Source organism: Onychomys torridus, chromosome 11 (genome assembly GCF_903995425.1).
Source record: "Onychomys torridus chromosome 11, mOncTor1.1, whole genome shotgun sequence".
In the NCBI taxonomy this organism is placed as follows: Eukaryota; Metazoa; Chordata; class Mammalia; order Rodentia; family Cricetidae; genus Onychomys; species Onychomys torridus.
Window position 1 is genome coordinate 43766073 of NC_050453.1, and position 18791 is coordinate 43784863.

The 18791-nt window shown below is 38.5% G+C and overlaps 1 protein-coding gene across 1 annotated transcript in view; it reads left to right on the forward strand.

Moving 5' to 3' along the window:
- Positions 1-18791, forward strand: part of Hmcn1 (hemicentin 1) — a 439960-nt gene that overhangs the window by 200620 nt on the left and 220549 nt on the right. The window contains exons 12-15 of the mRNA XM_036202400.1: positions 7567-7708; positions 9198-9325; positions 11465-11578; positions 16209-16367. Of these exons, the coding sequence (XP_036058293.1) occupies positions 7567-7708; positions 9198-9325; positions 11465-11578; positions 16209-16367 (543 nt within the window). The remainder of the gene's footprint in view (positions 1-7566; positions 7709-9197; positions 9326-11464; positions 11579-16208; positions 16368-18791) is intronic.

An 18791-nucleotide genomic window follows, 5' to 3' on the forward strand; every position in this document is an offset into this window, starting at 1 on the left:
GAAACGTGCCTAGTCAAGGAGGGACCACAGAAATGTGAGCCTGCAGAGGGAGCACCCAGTGCGATGCAGAAAGCCATCCTCTTGGGGGTGCGGTTCCATCTCTCACCTCCAGCTTCTGTAGCCTCTTTACTTATTTAAATTATTTATTTACTCATTTTGGAGACAGGGCCTTGCTACATAGGCCTGGTTGGCTTGAACTCACAGAGGTCCACCTGCCTCTGTCCCCTACACCCAGCAGGAGCCCTTTTCTTACAGAATAGGAGGCATCACTTAGGTTTGAGAGTTTATGGCATCGCCTCTGTACCATGGCAAGACACCTAGAGGGAAAAATAGTTGAGGGACGCTGTCGGGATAAAGCTGGAGAAGGAAGGAAAAGGTTCCAGGCATGGTCTACTATATTGGAATATAAAGAAAAGTTGAACGCTGTGGTTGTGATAAAGATGGAAGTGTGTGTGTGTGTGTGTGTGTGTGTGTGTGTGTGTGTGTGTGTGTGTTGACGAAGTGACAGTATGGGGGAGTTGTAATCTCACAGTAGACTTCCATTACAGATACTCTAACTGTGTGATGGCTGCATTCAGGTAAGTGAGGCAGCAAATGAATTTGTCTACTGACAAAGTTGGTTGTTAGTTTCTAAAGGTTCCTTCAAAAAATCCTATGGAGCTGTGTTTGGTTCCCCAACTCTTGTGAGTTTGTATGACGTGATCCTTTTTTATGCACTAGCCGACATTTGATGTAACCAAGAGTGGGTTTAGAGACACCAGACACCTTTGTAAAGCCTCAGAAGCCTAGTATGCCACAAAACAATAGTGCACATTTTTATTTGCTGTTCTTTAAAGGCCAAATGAAAATATGAATCTCAACTTTGGCCTTATATGTCTTATTTGAAAAGTCAGTGATTTAGAGAAGTTGTTGTAAAACCACCCCTTAAAAAAAAAAAAAAAAAAAAAAAAAAAAAAAGACATGTCAGATTGAGTTCCAGGACAGCCAAGGCTCTTCAGAGAAATGCTGTCTTGAATAACCAAATCCAAAAAACCAAATCAAAACAAAACAAAGACCTTGTAATATTTATTGTGAGCCATCATTTATTGGAAGAGTTTACAAGTTAGAGAAAATTTTCTCTAAACTCCATCTCCCTTCTCCATCATGTTCTTTTATCGTGACATATATTGTCCCAAACAATACCTATATAAATGAGTGATTTATTTTGTTAGGAAAAAATAGCACTAAGTGGAAATATTAGCATGTAAATGATTGCTAGGAATTAGCTAAATGACTATCAAATAAATGAAATTATTATAGCATTGGATAATATAAAATGTAGGTTTCAGATTCTTTTAAACGTGAAGATTCTATGATTAATGTGGAATCCAGTCTTAATTTATCATTGAATGTATCTGAAACTATCACCATTCTCTTAATAGCTGAATTTTAGAATAACATTGACATTTGGGTGTTTTTTTTTTTTTTTTTTTAAACTATTTTTACTTCTTGGCAAATTCAGCATTTATCTGTCAAGATGGATTTTGATTTTTGTTTAGCTTCTTGCTTGTGTGGTTGTTGCCAGTGCGCCACCTACTGGTAAATCAATGGATAGGCCTTCTTCCCTTTGAGATTAATACTTCCTCTGTAGCTGAGAAAATTTGTCTTTCCCAAGAACAAACCCTCTAGATTATCAAATACCAAGTGGTCAGCCCTAAAACCATGTACATGCAAACAACAATAAATGGACTCAGTAAGTTGTATTTATACATTTATATGTATATATCTGTAATGATAATAATTAAAGAAAGAGGTCATGAGTTTGAGAGAGTGTTGGGTAAGAGTGGGGATTTGTGGCTACCATATTGGACAGTGTGGAAGCTTCTATTTGTGGAGAGAAGGAAGGCAGATGCAGCAAAGAAGTTTTAGGAAACTTACTGCAGCTGTCACATTAAGAAACCATGATTCAAATTCACTTGGATTGTTATCATTTAAGGAAATAATTTCCATTTGGAAGATGGTTCAACCTTGTCTTCGTATTTCCATTGGTGAGGTACCATTTGGAAAGTTTACTGTTTGTAAAATTAAGGGCTGCATTTCTTTCTAGTCAATTTATTGAAGTAGAAAGGTAGGCTTGGTTTTGTGTGTACTGTGTGCAAAGTACTGAATGCTAGACTCACTTTACAGACGAGAAAGTTTTTGATTATTTTGTTTTTGAGACAGAGTCTTGCTATATAACCCAAACTAGCTTCAAGACTGTAACTCTCCTGCTTCTGCCTTCTGATACTAGGACTACAGGTGTGTGCTGTTGTGTAAGGCAAGGAACACTTAATTTGACCCCCTTCTTTGGGGTTTCGGGAGACAGGCTTCTTTCTCTAGGCAACTGATTTCTGTTTTTGTTCTCATTGATTGGTTGGTTGGTTGACTGACTGGTTTTGGTTGTCATCCCTGGTTCTTTGGAAGGGCTCCCTGGCCACTCCTGGGACTTCTCTAGTAGACAATGGAAAAGTTTGAAATATCGAAATATAGTCCACTGCTATTTCTCCTAGTTGCAAAGTAAGGTCAAGTGCAGGGGTAAACACTTGTCTCTTAGAAACCAAGCTTTGTGAGATTATGTCACTTTCCTTCTGCAAGCTTCATGCATTCAAGGCAGCATCCAAGCTTTGTGAGATTATGTCACTTTCCTTCTGCAAGCTTCATGCATTCAAGGCAGCATCCACACTAGTGGGGATTACTCCCCCAATCAGAAATGGAAGTTATTCCTTTGAGAACAATGTCAACTTGTTTTGAAGAAACTGACTTGAATCAGTAGGTTTGATAAACGTTTACCTGGATGGGCTACAGCCACGAATTACAATTTTCAGAAAACTCAATCAGTAGTTGTCATTATGTGATGTTTTTGAAATTTGTTTACGACAAGTACAGTTCTTTAGAAGAAAGATCAGACTCCATAGAATTCATTTTACAGTTGTATGATACAGTAGAAATCCGTTTAGGAAATTCAGTGCTAATTATTTTCCAGTTTTTCATGTAGTGTTGTTCATGAGAATCTCATAGATCATTTAACATGCTCACAACATGTATTATCCACAATGAAAAGGAGATATAGGAACACAATAAATCAGCTATTAATTTCAAAACTACAAATCAGGTGGATGGTTTGGTTGAATGTAGGTCTTCACTGTGTTGTCTTGGGTCCCTCACCTGACCTTTCATGTTTCCTTAGCTTCCAGTGGTTTCTTTGAGTCACATCCCCAGTTTTAGATTTCATTATGTAAGTGTTTTCTTTTCCAGTTGTAGCACAAGCCAACATATTACTGCTTACATTTCCAACCCAAACTTATAATATAATTTGGTAATTCTTTCATGAAAACAATGACAAAGCTGTTATTCTTAAGTATTGTTTTAATTAGTTCACCCCAACTCAGGAAATATGGCATGCAAGTTTTGTAAGTTTTACAACAGGCTAAAGTGATTTCTAAAAAACTTTTAATATGATTCAGTAGCTGCTAAACTTACAAGTGCTTGTGCTGGTCCAGTTTATAAGTTAGAAAAGTGATGAGATGTATTTCTATGTATGATGTTAATTTTATAGTACTGTTTGAAACAGTCTCCCGCTTTGGAGTCTCTTAGATGCCCCGCTCCCCATAAGGAGGATGCTTCCTGCCAGAGAACAACACAGGAGGCCTGCCCTCCTCTGCACAGATTCAGTGGGTAGCTACAGCTGCAGGACCACATACTGCCATGTAGAAACCAGAGGATCAAACACAGCCTTCAGCTTTCCTCCATGCAATTTATATTGGACCATTAGGTGGATTAGTATGTTTTCTATAATGTTATGAGAGGGTGGATATCTCTCATGAAGTAGTCCATGTCACCAGAGACAATAGCACAATAAAAGATTGATGAAGTAAATCTCTGATCACCAGAATTACTTCACTGAGTCTGAAATTTGCATGAGCATAAACATATGTTCACTGCATCATCATTACTTAACACGTGCTAGCTTACATAGATAGGTATTAGCATGTTTTTTCCCTGTCTGTAAAGTTGAGAAATGATTTAAAATTTTTACTTAAACCTAGAATAAATTTTAAGTATCAAGAGATAATCCTAAATTTCATGAGAATAAGCATTTCTTACAAATAGTTGGATAAGGTAAATAGAATTTGAGGATAGTGGTTGTTATTTCATAGTATGCATGCACAGGTGTATTTAAAATTCCATATTACTTATTTTGGCATGCTTTGCCAAATAATGGAAGATTAACAATTAAATTGACAGTAATCTAGCATCTAGGTGCCAGGAACTGCTGTTTTATGTTTACAGACAGCTGACCCAGCATAACCCTCTGCAGTAGGTAATATTGTTTCTAGTAAAGTATAGACAACATGGAGTCAGCAAGACCAGTTTATTCCTAACTCTACCTTTCAAAGACTTTGGGAAAATTAAACTTTTCTGAGCTTTAATTTTTCATCTGTAAAGTGAGTCTAGCATTCAGTATTGTGCAAATAATGCACACGATATTAAGCCTACCTTTCTACTTCAGTAAATTGACTAAGTTGACAGCAAGTTGTAAATGGACAGTAAAAAGAAATGCAGCCTTTAATTTTACAAAACAATGCATTTCTGTGTGTGAAATATTTGACAGTATAAAGTGTTTGAAACATAGTAGATTCTCAATAAATGAATGTTGAGTGAAAATAAATAAAGTACATATAGAAATTTGTCGAAATGCTCTAAATAGGCCAGTGGTAGTTAAATATTGAGAGTAGTTACTTAGGTTAATGCACTAACGTTAGCTGATTAATTTGTCATTAATGATTAAATCTCCTTGAAGATAAAGTCCTTAGATGTGGTCTCTGAAATTTTCCCAGTCAGTGGCTCAAGAACAACAAACCATTTGCTGCAGTTAGAATATACACCTCCTACTGCAAGGATGACCCTGGCAATTTCCAAGGGGTGATGAGGATTGTTTTTAGTTTGCTGATCCTAGTAGGTAGAATACTGCTTATTTTCATGGCTGTTTATAATTCATTCCAATAGTTCATAAAGGCACTCAAGACTTAAAAGACTATTTGTATGTATCAAATGTACACACACACATACATATATATATATATATATATATATATATATATATATATATATATTTTTTTTGAATCATTGATGAGAAATTACTTTTAAGATTTATATTTTGTCTTGTTATAACTTAGAAATAAAACATCAGCATGCTGCCCTGGAAGATGGCGGTACTGATGGGTGACGTGTGGTGGTGGGAAAGTTGTGAAATGAGAAAGAAAGCCGAAAATAAAAGCCAACCACTTACCCCCAGGACCTAAGACTGGAATTTAGCTTCTGAATCCAACCTAATATGTTTTTCCCATTAAAATGGGGCCAACTTTATAAATAAGGGGGTGTGGATTTGTTAGTGGGTTAAAGAGGTCATTGCACCAAAGAGTTAAATTATGGTTCCTCTATGGCATACTCTTGTCCTATTTCCGCTACTTTACTAAAAATGGGAATTATTTCACCATCTCTATTGGTGGGCAGCCAGGTTTGCCTCCCTGTGTTTGCTCATGCCCTTTCTGATTTTCTTATCACCAGCAGGGATAGTCTTCACGGGGCAATGGTAAATTTCTCACCTCTGGTGGGATGAGGTCATCCCATCTGTATGTCCCAGAAAGATTTGTATGACCCCGGGCAGCACCCTACATCCAGGCTTTATTTGCTCAATAACCTCTTCACTCCCTGCATCCTGGTTTGAGTAACTGACATTTATTTTTACTTTGATATCTGAACCACAGAGCCTACCAGTGGGATTCTTGCTGGGATACATGCCAGGCCAGGGTCTGGCACCAAGTTTAGACAAAGATCTTGAGAGCCGCCTGACGCAGCAGTCCCATGTGAACAGGAGTTAGCCACGAGAAACATTTTTACTTTAGAAAGGTGGGACCAAATAAATTTGGGAGTTCCAATGAATTGGGAAAAGGAAAAGGATTGCTCCTCTTCCTCTTCATCTCCCGAAGACTGTCTGGGACACCCCTGTTCCATGTGTAGTCCCTCAGCCTTTCAGAGCTGATGGAGTCCAGATGGAATCACAGTGTGCACTGACTGGCTGTGGCCAGGCTGCTCTTGACCCCATGCATTTCTTCAGCCCTGTGTTCGTTGAGAAGAGTCTGTGGAATAATGAGGGATCAACCATGTCCACGGGCCGGAAAGAGCCCTTAAACTTTGACTTCAAAGACTAGATCATAATTTGAGAACTGCAATGTAAACAGGAAATAAAGGGAGAAGGGTGATCTTAAGCTGCTAGCAATTAATCACTAATTAGTTCTTCATTTATGCAGGAGCCTCACGGCTACCTCCCTTGAGTGAATAGGGCTTCCAGAGACTGATTTCTCCTAGTGAAAGTAAGCCCCAATTTGCACACCGGCCTGCAGTAGAGTGATGCACCATAAACATATCTAGGTCTAGGTTGTTAATTGGAGTTCTCAGTGTCATCTAGAATAAAAGCTCAATGAAACAGAGTGCGGAGATAGAAAGCCACATGTGTCCAAGTTAGCACAGTTCCTGGTTTGTGTACGAAAACATGAGCTATGCAGAAGCAAGCCCCAACTGAGTTAGCTTGCTTCTCTCAGAACTGATGGGCTCTTCAAACACCAGGAAAGGGAGCTTGTTTCCTTCTGCTCAATCAGCTGGAGGATTTTCCTAAGAGAATTGTTTATGATTTCTTTGATAGCCCTGTCTTTGGAGAGGAATGCTTGCAGCCTAACGTACGGACACAGGAAGCAGGGGAGAGCAAAGGAGCTGTGTCAACATCCCAGTTATATGTTGACAATAAATTGCAGGCTTCAAGTTTAATTTTCAAAGGTGTTTTTTCTGTCCATACAAATGGAAAACTTTAGATAATTCGAGTCATTGCCATTTCTTGTTATATTGAGGGTCTGAGGGTGTGCATGTGTGAGTCACATGACCATTATAGCCAGGTCTTTCTTAAGAGGGGCTGGCAGTTATTATGATTGAAGAATGGCTGTTTGTCCATCAACTGTGTTAAGTATCTTTTCAATCCAGTCCACTGCAGATTCTAAGATGTTAAATGGAAGATAATGGGAGACGTATAGTAGGAAGGACATGGTCTCAGACTTTCTATCAAAAGAGAAAGATTGATTCAAACAAAGCTGACAGGTTGTTTGAATCTCCAAATCTGCCTTCTCTGTTTAAAAAGAGCTTGAGCCTCCATTGGAGGACTTTACCTGAAAAAAAAAAAAAGTTTAATGGGAAGTTTCAGAACAGCAGACAAAACCTAGAACCTAGAGGCAGCTCATGGTAACCAGTGGAGACAGAAACATGGCAGCATTGGGATCAAGTTCATTCTCTTTCCAAGGGAAGTTTGCTTCTCTGGTTTTCATTTCCTTTAGTCTCGTTCTTTTTCTGAGACTCCAGACCTGTGATTGGGGTATGGTGGGGTTCTCCTCCAAATAATAAAGTGTAGTTGGTGGAAGCTTCAGCAACTCCTGATAAAGCCCACCATCTCATGTCAATATAAATGGGCATTTCACGATGAAACTTTCATTTTATTTACAGAAAAACCCAAAGTCACTGTGATGCCCAAGAACCAGTCTTTCACTGGAGGGTCTGAAGTCTCCGTCATGTGTTCTGCAACAGGTTATCCCAAACCAAAGATTGTCTGGACCATTAATGAGATGTTTATCATGGGTTCACACAGGTACTGGGTTTGTATCATCTTCTTTGTTTTTATTGAATGAGAAAAGCTGATGAAAATTTGAGACTAAGTGAATCAGACCTGATCCTTAGTATTAAACTTGATGAAAATCTACAGCTTTATACTTTATAAACAGGCTAGGAAATGTCAAAAAAATAATGCAAATCGTGATCTTAAAAAGTTGGAAGTTATTAATCCTTAATTTCAGTAGCTAAGATCAAGTGTTCTCCAGTCTTTTGAATTGTACACATGACACCATGATTTGTTATGTTTGAGCTCGAGCTGAAATGGGACAATAAACTTTACCTTGGGAAAAATGATGTAGTTATAACCAACCCATGTAAGGCATTGCCATGAGTTTAGAGGGAAAGAGGAAGGCAGGAGGACTGGAGGACACAAAAGAAGTCCCATTGCAGGCTGCAGATGTCCCTGAGAGCTGCTGACCCTGTTGCTACAGTACACTAAGGACTCTTTTATGCTACTGTTTGCTTCCTAAAGAGTCCCTTAGGCTCGGAAAGCAGTAGCTATATGGGTCAGAAACATAAGGACTTTTGGCCATCAGGCTTCCATTACCCCTGGTTTGGCATGACAGGGAGCCTTAGATTTGCTCCAGCAAACTGAGCCAGATTCTATTCCCAGAACCATAACAGATTCTGTGGGTGATATATGGGTCTTGCATCTCTCAGGTTTTCATGTTGAAGGATCCTTTGCTGGGCAGTTCACCACAGGAGCCAAGACTACCTGTGTGCAAATTCCAGTACTTTCATTGAATAACTCTGATTTTTGAGCAAATTGTGCAACCTCCTCCCACATCTGTAAAACAAAGATGCTTACGTTATCAAGGTCATTTGGTCATTGGGAAGAATGGAAATTTTAATAAACAGAAGTCTTCTGAAACAGTTTCTGGTACACAGCCAATTCTGGACACATGATATCTGTGTTGGTTTTGTCCATTTGATACAGTCTAGAATCACCTGGGGAGAGGGTCAGTGAGGGGATCGTCTAGATCAGATCGGGCTATGCATACGCCTCTGAGAGGGTTTTCATAACTGGGTTAATTGAAGTGGGAAGACCCACTCTGAATGTAGGCAGCACAACCCATGGGCTGGGGCCTGAACTCTCTGAGTGAAGAGATAAGCTAAGCACGAGGCATGCATGCATTCATTCTCTCTCTACTCTTGACTATGAATGGGATGTGAAAGCTACTTCAAGTTCCTACCTCGGCTTTGCCGTGATGATGGAGCATAACCTGGAATTGTAAGCTAAATAAGTCTCTCCTTCCCCTGTTGCTTTTTGTCAGCATATTTTATCAGAGAAACTAGGCTCAAAAATAGGATGTTATTATTATTATTACATCTTTCTTTGTAACATGATGCTCTTGATGATGTCTAAAGTGAATGAAACTGTAACTCTAAAATATTTGAAGAGGGTACTATAGTGTCCTCCTACTATTGCAGGATTTTTAATTTAATGTTATTTTTTTAATCCAAAGGTATAGGATGACCTCAGAAGGCACTTTATTCATCAAGAATGCAGTTCCCAAAGATGCAGGGACCTACGGTTGCCTGGCAAGCAATGCAGCTGGAACTGATAAGCAGACTTCTACTCTCAGATACATCGGCAAGTATAATCAGTTTAAAAGGCAATGAAAACAGGGTGAATATTCTCACAAGTGATGGAAAGATCCTTCCTGAGAACTAATGTTACAGATCAATTGTATCCAATATTGTAATTTATCATTCATGTCACATATTGATTAAAGCAAATATTGTATATAAGTGAGGAAATGTATCAACAGAAATCAAGGAAGTGTCTAGGTTGTGAAAGACTTCTAGACTGTCCAGAATTATACCCTACCATGGTTTATTTTCAGTAATACTTCATTTTAAAAATAAAAATGTCTATGTCTTTTCTCATCTCACCCTCCATTTTATATTTACCTACTTATAATCAAAACTGACGGTATATTATTTTCATATTTCATCTACCATTTTCCCTTCCAAACTTAAGTAAGGCCTTTATTAAGGTGTATATAATGATATCACTTTAGAGCATATCTGTGTTTAATTTGGACTTTCTAATATTGGTTGAAAATATCATGATGTGTTCAGTGTCAGGATGCAGATTGTGAATACTTTATTTGGATAAATAAATACTCTGCCTTTTCACTCACTTTAACTTGACTCCAAACATGGTAAGACATTAAAACTGTCAGTGTTGAGGAGAGAAGTATCAGAAAGACACAATAGAAACAGAGAATAAGTTGGCATGCAAGGTGATGGAGGAATGTAAGTGTCATGTCACAGGAGCCTGGACGAAGTGAGTATCAGACAAGCACATGCAGAGTAATTATTTAAGGGAAGGTGGCTTTAAATTCAGAAGTACTTGGATTAAAAATGTTCACAGAAAACAGGTAAAGAGGTAGACGAGGATGAGCATGTGCACTCAGTGATGAACACAGAATTCTACACAGCAGAAGTGAATTTTGTGTTTTTCACAGAGAAGCCAAAATATTCACGTTTCTTTGCTGCATAACACCCAAGGCATGCCAAAAATCTCTGCTGGAGACTGAATGCTAAAACACAACCAACCAACCAAATTCAATACCACAGTAGTAGCCTCTACTCTTTAAAGGCTCCAGTAACGGGAGTTGATACATAAAACTATAAAAACAAAGCACAGACAATTACCTCGGGGATGTGGGGTCAGCGTCCGGCAGAGGTAAGATGAATTCTGACTGGGGAATGTCAGAGTTCCCAAAGGAAATAGGATTTGAGTTAAATCTGAAAGAATGAGTGGAATTTGAAGAGCCACTGTGGTGAAGGAGAGTCTGGGGAAGAGGGAGGAAGGGAAAGGCAGAGAATGAATGAAAGAGCAGAGAGCTTTGTGTTTGGGGCTCCCAAGTAGAGCTCTGTACCCAGTGATAAGCCAGCAAGTCGATGCAGGTGAAGTTGAAAAGGAAGCAGTTTATGGGCTTTGAAAGCCAAACTGCTTGAAAGCAGCAGGGCTTGTTGGAGGGATTTAGCAGGGGAATGATGTGATCTTTAGGGAGAAAACTCCTAGTTTTGTTTAAAGCAACGGCAGTTGGAGTTAGGAAGGACTCGAATCATTTAGGTAAGAGACAGTGTACCAGTGAACTAATGCCAAGGGATAAAGCAAGAAACACTAAGAAAAACGCCATGACCCATAAACATAAAGAAATAAACTTATGATAGGAATGGGCACCATTAGTATGGCGGGGGAAAAACAGAAAAAAAAAAAGACAAAATTAATAAGATTACAACATAAACACCCTTAAAAAAATCACATAGGAAATACGATTTTAATTAATCTGTAATTGTATTAGCTTCATGTCTTAATTTAGCTGACAATATTAACACTATCCCTCTCTCAACTCCATTTTGATTTGGATTACCCTTCTCTTCCATTCTTTTAGTGTTGTGGGTGCAGGGTGCATTTGTTCGTCTGAGCCCAGTCTCCTTATAGATCGCTTTTTCAGCAAAAGCCCTTATTTACTTTCCTACATTTTGCACCTTTGTTTTCTAGTCATCTTCCAAGTTTTTGTCATTATTTTTGCCCAATATCCTTGTTTTGGCTTCAACATATTTGCATCATATGCATGTGTACACATGCACAGTATGAGGGTGTCTTTCTGCTTATAAGTAAAGGTAAGTGTGAGGTCCGTTGATTCATTCAGCAAACTTAAAGCCCACATGGCATTTTCTAGATGTTGACTATTTGTATCTTTGTGTTTTTCAGAAGCCCCTAAGTTAGTGGTAGTTCAGAGTGAGCTCTTGGTGGCCCTTGGGGATACTACCGTCATGGAATGTAAAGCCTCTGGGGTTCCTCCACCTCAAGTAAAGTGGTTCAAAGGTATATTTCTTCAGTATATTCATGTTTGCCTCACTTTGTTTTTTTTCTTTAAAAAAATGATTTGTTAAAAATTTGTTTTGATGTGTGACTTAGCAGGCCTATAAAATGTGTTTATGATCTCACTGGAGACAATAGTTCAAAATTCTGAACTCTGAATTTCAGGATTTGACATCTGGTATGGATTACAGGCCCGTGAAATCAAAGCAGGAGAAGTCTGCCTTGCTAACCCAGCTGAACATTCTCTTTGTTAGTTTAGGACTGTTTCCTGTAGAAAACTGTCCAAGAATATTCAGTTGACGTTTAAAATAGCTTCCCTGGTTTTAGTTCACTTTTCTTGGAGATGAGTGCTCACACTTTTAAAATGCCAGATCCTCAAGGATGCCTTCTGTAACCTGCTTAACTGCAGATACACACTGAGGCTCAGGAAGTTGACAGACAAGCGTATGTCCTGGTCAAGATATGCCCGTCAGTTGTAGAACTGATATCTACATTTTAATGTATAGATAGACCCCTGATTCTATAATGAGAGCGCAGTAATGCTCTACTGGGCCTTAGTGAAGCTTGGCCTATGCACAGATGATGATGTCTGCATCTACGTAAACCCTCTGCTTCTACATGATCAAAATAAAGAAAACATTTTAGACATTCTAAAAGAGAGGTTGCTAGGATTATTGAGATGCTGTTTGCAAAATACTTTTTAATCTTCAGATGAAAAATGCTAAATAGCACAAAGCGCTGTTGTTATGATTCTGTTTGTTAAATCATAGATGTTCCCATAGCAACAGGTTGATGTCATAATCACAAAATTATGAATTTACCTCGGGTTCAAACTTAGGGAACAGGAGGCTAAAAGAAAAAGGCTTTATGTAAAAAATTTTTTTAAATAATATAAATCAAAAGTAAAGATATAATGCCATTTCTTTACTTTCCTAGGCTCAAAGGTTTTCAGTTTGTATGTTTTCCTTGGTTAAAAAAAAATTCTGGTTTTTGTTCCTTGTTGAAGTTCCTTAATGAGTTCCTTACTTCACTGACTACAAACTAATTTTACTTATTAGAAATGGTTAAATCTTTGAATTCCCAGTTAAATCAACATACAACTTCAAACTCAGATTGTGGTGAAGCACACAGAAAGTCATTTTTTTAGTGACTCGGCAGTCCACGAAGACAGTAAAACTCCACAGAGCTGTGGGAGCCTCCTCATGTAGAGTCACATGGGAAGCCTTGTTCCCAGACTTTCTTCACATACTTATCTGAAAAGCCTAGTCTTCATGCCGATCTCTGCCCGACAAAAAACAAGGAGGCGCTAGGGAACCTTGCAGCCACCACATGGAACACTCTAGGATTCTCTTGTTTCTTCTCTCCACCATAGATATTGCAAATCAGTGGGTTCAATTAGTAACATCCCAATGGATTCTAACCCATGAGATACTGATGCATTGTACTGTGAGACACAATCAAACGCTTATTAACAGCACACATCCCTTAACCCCGTATCAGGCCAGCTCACCCATCCCGTGGATTCCAGTCCACATGGGCATGAGATACTGATACATCGTACCATAAGACACAGTCTGATGCTTATGAACAACGCACTTCCCTGAACGCCGGGTCAGGCCAGCTCACCCTCCCAGCCACAGGTGGGCAGTTTATTGCATAAGAGGTCAGCATCACTGGGAGAAAACTAGAATCCAAAGCTTTCCTCATGCAGACTGGCCTCTAACATGAAGAGTCGGAGGCAGGGGGGCTCTTGTGTCCTGGGGACAAGGTGATAGAGAGGTCAGGAAATCTGACCTCATAGGAACCATAGGAGTAGAAGAGTTCCTGCCTTACCCTCAGAATAACTTTTCCTTAAATGCATTTCTTAGGCAATTCTGCTTGAATAAGGTAGTGGTTTTTTGTTTTTTGTTTTTTTTTTTTAAATCTCATTCAGACCATTGGAGAAAAGAAATCCCATGAGGCAAAGTACCCTCCAAGACTTTAGGCCTTTTGTTGCTAGAAATGAATAGTATGAAGTGGTTTTAAGGGAAAATCAGGGACACTATTAAAATCTTATGAAAAGGATATTTGTGGTAAAATATAAAATTGGATTTATTTATTGAGATTGATGGTTCTCAAATGTAGTTTGAAATCTCTGGGGGTTCCTCACTATTCTTTGAAGGGATCCACATGCTCCAAATTATTTTCATAATAACACTGAAATGTTATTTGGCTCTTTACTTTCATTGTCTTCCGAGTGAGTAGTGGAGTTTCTGGAGGCTACATGATGTATGGTATTCAATAAAGAGAAGGCAGAAGCAAGTATGAACACTCAGCTGTCTTCTATTAAGCTGGACATCAGACACTGTGGAAATTCACAAAAATGTAAAACAATGCCGCTTTTCTTACTAATTTTTTCTGGTTTGGGAAAATATTATTTTTATAAAATGTATTTACTATGCAAGAATATATCATGAGTTTTAAATAAAATAAGTTATGTGCATATTTTTAAACTTCCCAATTTGATTTTTGAAATATTAAATACACGTTAACTACCATCAACTATTTGCAAAGTGCTAGTGTTAAACTTTACATCCACAGGGTCCAGAATTGAATTGAGATGATAGCAATGGGAGTATCTTCCTCAGTAATGATGATTGTAAAATCCTAGAACAGATGATTGAAAGTTCATTATCTTACCAAGTACGATGTTCTTCTAATTGTATTTAATATTAAAATTAAATAATCCCAATCACAACTCCATCTGAGAAGAACTCTGTCTGTATTTCTCTGGCTTCTTAATAATTTGATGAATAATTTTTAGTTGAAATCAAGAGAAGGAAGACTATCAAAATGTGATCAAATTACAATCTTGATTGGACTTGTGCTTTCCAATTTCTTCTTTCTTTTTCCTTCCTTCTTTCCTTCCTTCCTTCCTCCCCTCCTCTTTCTTTCTTTCTTTCTTTCTTTCTTTCTTTCTTTCTTTCTTTCTTTCTTTCTTTCTTTTTTCTTTCTTTGTGACTACCATCCCTTCAACCTTATTACTTGGAACAAAAGCTGCCAGTACAAGGTCTTTATTTCATCTTCTGACACAGATGGTGTCTTTTGACATACAGGAATAAGCTAAAAGCAAGAAGTAAATTACAAAATTCTAAATGCATCTTAGTCCAAACATTCTAACGCTTGAAGAACAGTGAGGTCACACTGCATCCTCCTCTGGTAGGAGGATAGTTATGTCAACATCATCTGCTTTTGTTTATTCAAATCTCCCAGAGGCACTCAGACAAAGTTTTTGCTGCGTCTCTCTCTCATTTGCGAGTAGAGTATGTAGTAGCAAGTGTAAGGCTGCCTAGGGGGTTGAAATATTGGAATTCTGGAAAATTCTTTGTTTGAGGCACTGACAGTTGCTTACTTATTGAAATTTTGTTGTTTTCAAATTTAGAGGTTCTTTGACATCATCTCTTCAGAAAATTATAGAAACAAAAGAGAATTGTCTACATGTTGCTACATCTCATTGGTTGGTGCTGTTTGTAGCATCCTTTTAGAGAGCTATTTGCTCTTGGGCTCTTTGCCTATTGGAAGCAGGGAGTTGTGTATGTGATCCTCAGTTCCAGGGTACATGACTGATATGTGACATTTTAGAAAGTATCTTTCAGATTTGGGGAATGCCATTAAACCCTAAGATCATGGGCCACCAAACCTCCTGAGGGATTTTTAGATCCTCCTTTGTATCATCCTTAATACAACAAATGAAACAAAAAAAAAATGCACTAGGTGGCATTATATATCCAATGCTATGTGCTTTTTAAATCTACTGGTCATTGTAGTTATTTTCATTCTTTGGCTAGGAGACCATTTGGAATATGGAAAGCAAAGGAGATGCATGCATAATCTTCCTTATGACTCTTTGAGGTATTATCTCCTTCTATAAGAAGTGGTGCTTGGAGGGTCAGAGGCTCTGTTAGGACATACCACATATCGAGGCGATCCAGATGTAACTAGTCTTTCTTGGTTCATCCTGTCCTTGCATTGAGATCCCTATCCGCTTCCTCCAAACACACTATTACTCCTAATTCAAATTTTTAATGAATGAGATTTTGGCTGAGGAAACCCAAGAGACTAATAAAAACTCTATTCTTTCTCTCAGCAAACTTTCCCCTGCCCTTTCCAATCAGCCCTCTTCCTTGGCCTGAGAAATATGAATTTCTCAGCCAGTTTAGACTTATCACAGGACAAACGATAACTGATGCCATTCGATAAAGAGTCAAGCTAATACCTTTGATACCTCAGGCACTTCCAAGATCACTGAATGCCTCATGCCACAATGACAATAGAAGCCTCTCATCAGCCCCCACCTTCCTAGCTCCACTTTTACTGAGCAAAGCCACTGCTCAGGTTTCAAGCCTGCCCTAGCTTTCCATGTAGCTCCCAAGAACCCAATCTTATTTGGATGTCGATCAATGGAGGAAGCAGCTGTACACAGTTCATTACAGGTCCAGGTTCTAGACCACAGAAAGTAAAGCATCTCTGTTGTGCAACTGGAATTTGAAACATTGCAATCATCCTTATTCAGAAATTTCAAAATCATATCAGTGGCAGTGTAAACCAGGTAAAATTTTCTGTATTTAATGTTCTTCCCATTGTTTTGATTTAGGAGATCTTGAATTGAGGCCCTCACCATTCCTCACTACTGACCCTCTCATGGGACTTTTGAAGATTCAAGGAACACAAGATCTGGATGCTGGTGATTATACCTGTGCAGCCATCAATGATGCTGGAAGAGCAACAGGCAGACTAACTCTGGATGTAGGCTGTAAGCTTTCATGTCCATGGGTTGCATTTTTTTTTTTCTGGCACTGAGTTGTTATTTTCCATGTTGATCAACTGTGAAACAATTTGGTCTAAATAGTTGTCAGAATGGCAAATCCAGCATGGGCATTTCAGATGACTAACATCATAACAGTGGCTAGCAGTTCCTAGGAGCTTTCAATGCACCATTCATTGTGCCAAGAATGTTTTATGGGATATCCCATTAAACTTTCTCAACCCTATTAAGAGGAGATGCTATCGTATGTCTTGTACAAATATAAGAACACAGAGCTTCTATAAGCTGAGCCACTTGACCAGAGCTGCAAGGCTAGGGAGGGGCAGAGCCTGGGTATTTGACTGCAAGTTATCTGACCCCAGAGACTGTAGGCGTCGCCCATATGTGTCATCTATTGCCATTTTTCTGTCAGTAGTCATCCATTTTGCCATCAGACTCCCAATTATTAACATCTGGAGGCCAGAAAGTAGAGTTTGGCCCTGGACCATCATCTAGAGATGTTGATGACAGCAAAGGTAACAGATTAGTCTTTTGTTTTAGTTTCAAAAATCCACTAGGAGTTACTCCCCGGTGTCTGAAATAAAGTACCAACTACAAATGAATGTCAGTCACCATGGAAGATGCAGCGTGTGCATGACAACTGTATTTGTGTTCTCAGGAAGTTTGGTTCTCACTTCATCATCTATTTCACATCTCTTTAGAAAAACAACGAACAACGAAAAACATTCTCTACACAGTGTGGTGAAACTAAAAGTAAAACAGAACTTGTTTGTCATGGAAAACGATGTGGCAGCTTAATTTTCACAGATAATTAAATATTTACATCTCTTCAAACTTATAAGTATAGAATATCATTAAAGTATATTTTCTTTTCTGTATATTATGTACAAGAACTTTTTTGTCATGCTCAAACTGCTTTTTTAAACACAAGTGAAAAGAAATGAATCTTTTACAAACCATTTTAGTTCCATTATCTTAAGCCTTTAAGTGAAAATTATGGTCCTTAGTGCTTGATATTTTGTTTCATGGAAAATAATTTTCTTCCCTCCTGAGACCTGTTGTGATCCTGGTCTTTTGCCCTTAGTTCTCTGCTGAACACTATTCATTCTTGCTGAATATGCCCTGAAATTTTAATATAGAATACTGTAAATGGTCCAGAGTGGTGCAAAATGTCCAGGATGGTGTTTTAACAATAACTGAACTATGTTATTATTAAGATAAATACCTTGGAAATAAGCTTGGAACTGTTGGGTGGAGGGGGTCTCTGATTCTCCTGGAAGATTTTCAACTATACTAATGATTTTGGAAATATAAGACTCAAGTAAGGGAGGCCATTAGATACATAATTCTTGTTTTTAAGAAACACAGTAAGGGTAAAGTTCCAATTCTTGGCACCTTCCTGTTCTGTCTCTCCCTGCTTCCCATGGAGATGTTTTATATTTACACAGCATTCTTTTACACGTTCTAGCTCTATAGGGGCAGAGAAATGGCCTCAGTAACTTTTCCTAGTAATAAAATAGTGATCCCTTAGAAACATTACCAATGGTTGAGAAAGTCTGAGTATCACATACATACTCCTTGCTTACTGACTGTTTCCTTCTTAATCATTTTTCTGCTTCTTCATTTTCTAGATCCTCTCTACTGTCCAGCAATGCACCATATATAAAGGCTAGTGATATCTGTTCTTGGTGTCTTGTGGTGATACGTTAGTGACTTTTCTCATTACTATGACAAAAAACTTGAAAAAATATCTGATGGTAGAATGGGTTCATTTCTTCCAGTTTGAGCATCCATAGTTTATTACAGCAGAAGAGACACAGCAGAAGGAGTGATGAGGTGGCTGATCTCAGAGTGTCTGTGGTCAGGAAGTAGCAACAGATAAGTCCTAGCACTGAGCTTGCTTTGTCCCTTTCTGTTGAGTCTGAGACCCAAGTCCACATGACAGTGCCATGCACCTTCAGGATAGGTCTTACCTCCTCAGGTATACCCCTCTGGAAACATCCTCAGACATACCCAAGTGCTTGAAAATCCAGTTATGTTGACAGGGAAGATGAACCATAACCAGAAACTTCCCCACAAGTATCTTCTTTTGATATGTTACTCTTTAAATGAGTGTACCTGAACTTTGATTTGGCTCCATTGTATTCAAGATCCTCACCATTCATGACTCTTCTAAAGCAACAAGCTTCTCAGTTTTGATCCCAGTGATCACTCTGAATGAACCATCAACAGAAATGAGTCATCTGCTTGCTGTGACATTGACCATTGCTAATGGCTGGCACATGATATTGACATTGGCACCATTGTGCTTCTGCTGTACCATAATATTCAGATTCTTCATTATATCCTTCTTAGAGCAGCTCATAAGGTGTGAGTAGACTGACCTGCTCATGAGAGACCGTGGTTACATAT